General features: G+C 57.7%; 1 protein-coding gene across 1 annotated transcript in view; it reads right to left on the reverse strand.

Moving 5' to 3' along the window:
* Window positions 1-3,088: 3,088 nt before the first annotated feature.
* REN (renin) overlaps window positions 3,089-4,960 on the reverse strand; it is a gene marked incomplete at its 5' end in the record, with an annotated part of 3,278 nt that continues 1,406 nt past the window's right edge. The window contains 4 exons of the mRNA XM_009707121.1: window positions 3,089-3,250; window positions 3,670-3,768; window positions 3,881-4,025; window positions 4,599-4,721. Coding sequence (XP_009705423.1) covers window positions 3,089-3,250; window positions 3,670-3,768; window positions 3,881-4,025; window positions 4,599-4,721 — 529 coding nt within the window. The remainder of the gene's footprint in view (window positions 3,251-3,669; window positions 3,769-3,880; window positions 4,026-4,598; window positions 4,722-4,960) is intronic.

The raw sequence follows: 4,960 nt of genomic DNA on the forward strand, positions 1-4,960 counted from the left end.
CTGCCGGTGCTCTCCGCCCAGATGCCTCCTTCATCCCCATCCCCATCCCCGGAGCCCTTCAGCCATCCGGGAGGGCGGGGCTCCACCCCCCCCAAAAAATCCTTTTGGGGTCCGGGATAACAAGGATGGGGATGCCGCTCATGAGATGGATGTGCCGGCAGCATCCTGGGCTCCAGGAGGGACGGGTCCCCTCTGGGCCGGCCTTTCCAGCCCCGCTGCCATCTCAGGCACCAAGCGCTGACCCCCATGGGGGATTTACAGGTGGGCTGGAGAGAGGTTTGATGGTTAAAGGTAGAGCAGGACTCGCCCCTTGGCACAGCCCCCTGACACCGCTCCAGCCCGGCTTCGTTATCAGAGGAAATAACAACTGCACATGGCTCGGAGCGGAGAATGCCCCCTCCAAAGTTTACAGCTGGCTGCGGCTGAAACCAGCTAAATGGACCATGGAGAGTTGGGGAAAATCATTTAAGGAAGGGGAAAAAAAAATAAACCAGCCAGTTCCCTGTGTTTCTAAATATAGAGCGAGCTCTGTCAGATTTAATAGGATGGTCGTAATTGTTCCTACTGCTTTGCTGGGCTGAGTGTGGCCTAATTGCTCGCCCATAACCATCGCAAGCGTTAATTCGGGGCAGTTGCGGGTTAGCGATGCCTCGCAGCCAGGACCGCGCAGCAGCCACCAGGAAATTGCCCTGGTGCAGGCGATTAGAGGTGTTAATAGGTTGGCTTAAGGGGCCCAGGAGCAGCACCACAAGCAGCCCAGGCATTTTTCCCTCCCGCTGCTTGAAACGACTGTGCTGAATAGGATCTGGATCCACAAAAACATCCTATTTTAGTCCAGCCCGACCATTTTCCAGCTGAGGGCTATAGGCAGAAGCCATGACGGGGGCTTAAGTCACTTGGTGCTTTTTCAATCTCACATCCACTCGAGTTTCCTTCAGACCAGAGCCTCTGCGGTGTAGAATAGGACAGAGGAGGCTTAGTTATTTCCAAGTGGAGAGTTTCCCCACGGTAGCAAGGAAGGGGAGAAGCTTGCCAGCATCTCTGTATGGTCAGAAGGTTGCGGGGAGGCCGGGCTGTAGCTCCAGCACTGGCCTGTGCAGATCCCCCCTTGCCGAGGGTCTCTGGGCAGCCCTGCCCTCCCTCCCCTGCCCTCCCTGCCTGTGCTGCCGCTGCTTCCCAGCCCCTGGGGTTTCCTGAGCAGCTGCCCGGAGCGCCCGGGTGTGCTCAGGAAACGCTGGATGAAAGTGAGATACGCTGACTGCTGGGGCCCCTTCCCTCCATCCCCAGGCCCCAAAGAGTCATCACTGCTGCGCTCCTCGGCCCCGTGTTGGAGGTGATGGATCAATGCTGGTGAAAACGATGGAAAGAAACAAATAACATCATTGGGTGCCTTGAATTTCCCATCCCTGGAGATCCAGGGTTGTGCATCCTGACATTAAGAGGTTTAAATGCCCTGTGGCTGCAGAGACCTTCCCAGGAGGGACAAACATCCGCTCAGCCGCATCCTCTCTGCTGTACGGCTGGGCTGCTGCTCCATGGGGCAGGGCCGAGGTGCTGTGCTGGGAGGTAGGGAGGGCTGGCGAGAGGAGCGGAGGCTGCTGCCTACCTGGCTGGAAAGGTCACACAGCAGCCACTGTTTCGGTGCTGGCAAGAGCATCGCACTCCCGAACATCCCTGCAGCCGGAGGGGTAGCTCCTGTCAGCCTGCACTTCGGGCAGCACTGGAGCTCATCAGCAGTCATCGCTGGTTGCAGAAATGAGGATGAGCAGCTTCTGCGAGCGATTGCACTCAGACGATGGCTTGCTCCAGGCTCTGCTCCAGAAGCCCAAGTCTTGTGCTCTGCTTTACAGGCACATTTCCCAGGGCTCGACTGTGGACTGCAGCAATCACAGCACCTGAGCTGGTCAAACTGGAGATGAGAGTGTATTGCAAACTGCTTGGCATTGGGGAGCGCTTGGATTTCCAGCTGCTGGGCTGTAACTCGAGGCACCGCAGCTCTCCCGCGGAACTGGAAATGTCAGCCTCCAGCTGGGAGCACTGGTCTGCTCTTCCCGCCGGGCCAGCTGGCACGGGGCTCGCAGCTCCAGCGTGCTCCTGCTGAGCATCTCCGCACACGGCCAGGACAGACGCAAGCCTGTAGTTGTTAGCTGGAGCCAACGTGGCAATGGAAACAGATCCAGGCACTGGGGCAGCAAGAGCTGCCTTCCTGGTGGGACAAAGTCAGCCACCCTTAACCAGACCTGCAGGCACCTTCTCCTCCCCAAAGAGCAGCAAAGCAGCCCTGTCCCTGTCCCCAGGGGTGCAACCAGTGGTCCTGAGCCCCCTGTGGGAAAGCAGGTCAAGACATGGGTAGCCCACACAGCAGCTCATCTCCTGCAGGAACAGCTTGTTAGCTGTTTGAAAAGATCCTGATGTGCCTACATGTAGATGCTGTGGCACTAGCCAGGAGGGTGTTTCGCTCTTACGAAACAGGGAAGGACATAAATGCAGCGGGGGATCCCAGCAGAGGAACGTTGGTTGACCAGTTCTCTTAATAAAAGTATCTGTTCTCTCCCCTCTGCAAGAATAAGCATCCACTCAGCATCCTGTTGCTCTTAGATTGTTTAATTTTAAAGCCATGGAGAGGCGCAGGGTTAACACCAGCTAAACCGATCATTAAACACAACCGGATTATTTTTCTCCCATTTAAAGAATAGCACGAATGGTAACAGAGCATCCCTCCTCAGCCTGCCTGCAACCTGCGAGCACCCCCACACCGGCAGCAATTCAGCGCGTGCCAGCTGTACTATTGCACATCACCCTGGAGGCGCAGCTCCGGACACAGGATCCCGCTTTGATTTCCAGCCTGAACACGCTCACTAGAAGATGCGTTTAAGGCTCGGTTCTCCCCAGCAGCAGAGACTCTCGGGAAGCAGAGCGGGGGTTTTGGGGTGGGAGAAGGCGAGGTTTTGCAGTTGCTTCAGCAAAGAGAGGAGGTGGCTGAGCTGTATGGAAACGCTGTTCTCGTTTGCACTTCAAATCGTTTCTTCTTAGTGGCACTCTTGCCTCCAGGCTGGTTCCCTCATCCCTCTCCGCAGCCCCCCGGCCGTCAGCGGGCCATGGCAAAGCCGATGCGGTTGTTACGTCGGTCAAATTTGGTGTAGTAGTGCCCAATGAAGCTGGCGCCCAGGATCCAGAGGGGACCAGCTGGGGGTGGGATGTCCAGCCCTGAGAAAGCCACCACGCAGATGTCCTCCCCATACTGGGATTGCTGCAAAACGGAGGAGACCCATGTGGTGATGGAGGTGCCAGGAGGGAGATCTCCACCGCAGCGTGCCCGAGGAGGGGCTGTGATCCCCAGCTCAACACCTTCTGCTTGGCCTTGACATTCCTTCCTCCAGGATCCCTGCCTGTCTCTGCTCTTTGCTGCTCACCCCAAATCTCCCCAAAAGCACCCAAGGAAGCAGTGACAAGCTGGTCTGACTCATCTGGACACCTCTGCTGAACAGGAAGGTTTGGGGAAAAACAAAAAGCATCATTCTGGGGCTCATCTCAGCTGCTTTAGGGGAGCCAGGGGAATGCAGGATGCTGCAGGAGAGCTGCACCCTGAGATAACACTGCTTTCCTCAGCAGATGCAGCCAGCCTGGGGAGAGCCACCCTCCCGCCCCGCACGGAGGGATGGGGCTTACCCGAAGGATGTAGGCTGAGCCGCTGAGCACGTAGCCCTTCCCGCCCAGGTGGAAGGAGATGTTGGGCAGCTGAGGGACTCGGTCACAGTCCACCACGTACTGTGGGAGGAGGAGACAGTGCTGAGCTCATTTGCTGGGGCAGGGATGGGCTGGGGTACAGGCAGCCAAGGCGGCAGGGACACGAAGCGGGGCAGAGGAGGGGTTTACGCACCTCTCCTTCGGCCATTTCTGCTGCCCCGATGGCTTTCATCAGCACGGAGATGGGGCCGGCTGGGCCGGTGATGTAGGATGCTCCTGTGTCGATGGCCACTGAACAGCCTTCCTTACAGAACAGGATTTCAGCCCCTATGGACACCCTGGAGCAGGAGGGGTGAGAGGTGACCCTCAGTCTCCCATGGTGACCACCACAGCTCGGTTCCCAGGGCCACGGGTGCCCACAGGCGAGTGTGCCACATCTTTGGCCAGGGATCGCTGGCCAGGCAGAACATGTGCTGCTCCGGGTGCCGCCGGAGTACAGACTCTCCAGGGACACTGGGAACCCTCCCTTCAGGTTTCTCAAATGTGAAAGCTAAGCTTCATCATGTGTGGTTTTTATTTTTTTTGTATTAAACAAAGCAGAATTGTTTCAGTGCCTCACGCTCCTTCTGCAGGACTAAAGGGGGTTAAACTCTTCCACTGTGGCTTCCAAATTGAATCAGCCCACGGTGCCACCCCCTCTGCAGCCCCCAGCTCTGCAACTCTGTGCTGGAGGAACCAACCCCAATCCTCTCCAGAGAAGAAAGCATCCGCCAGCAATACCGAGTGAAAACAAGCCTCCGTGGACCACCTTCCCCAGCACCCAGCACGTTTTTCCCTGGCCCACCCTTTCACACCCAGGGAGGTTTGCAGGATGCGACCCGGTGCTGGGCAGAGGCACTCCCTGGCCTCACCCCTTCATGCTGATCTGCCAGTAGCCGCTCTTGCTGATGTTCAGGTAGTGGAAGTCCCCGGTGTAGTAGGCTGGGTCGCTGCCTCCAAGGATTATTTCTCCCCCGGGTTTCAGAGGAGCGTTCCTAGGGCGCAAAACACAGCGGAGTGATTCCTCCTCGGCTGTGGACCCTCAAAAACCAGCGAGGAGGGACCAGTCCTGGCCGCGAGGCTCTGCTGACCCAGTTAGCGGTGGAGAGCAAGTTGGAGCAGAAGAAACCCCAAGTTAGTTCAGAGGGGTGTGAAAGCCCGCAGGAGAGGGGGTGCCACATGCTGAGGTCTCCGAGCAGGTCGGTGCTGGCTCTTGCGTGGGGCAGGTGTGCGG

The sequence above is a fragment of the Cariama cristata genome, unplaced genomic scaffold (genome assembly GCF_000690535.1).
Source record: "Cariama cristata isolate BGI_N322 unplaced genomic scaffold, ASM69053v1 scaffold22579, whole genome shotgun sequence".
NCBI lineage: Eukaryota > Metazoa > Chordata > Aves > Cariamiformes > Cariamidae > Cariama > Cariama cristata.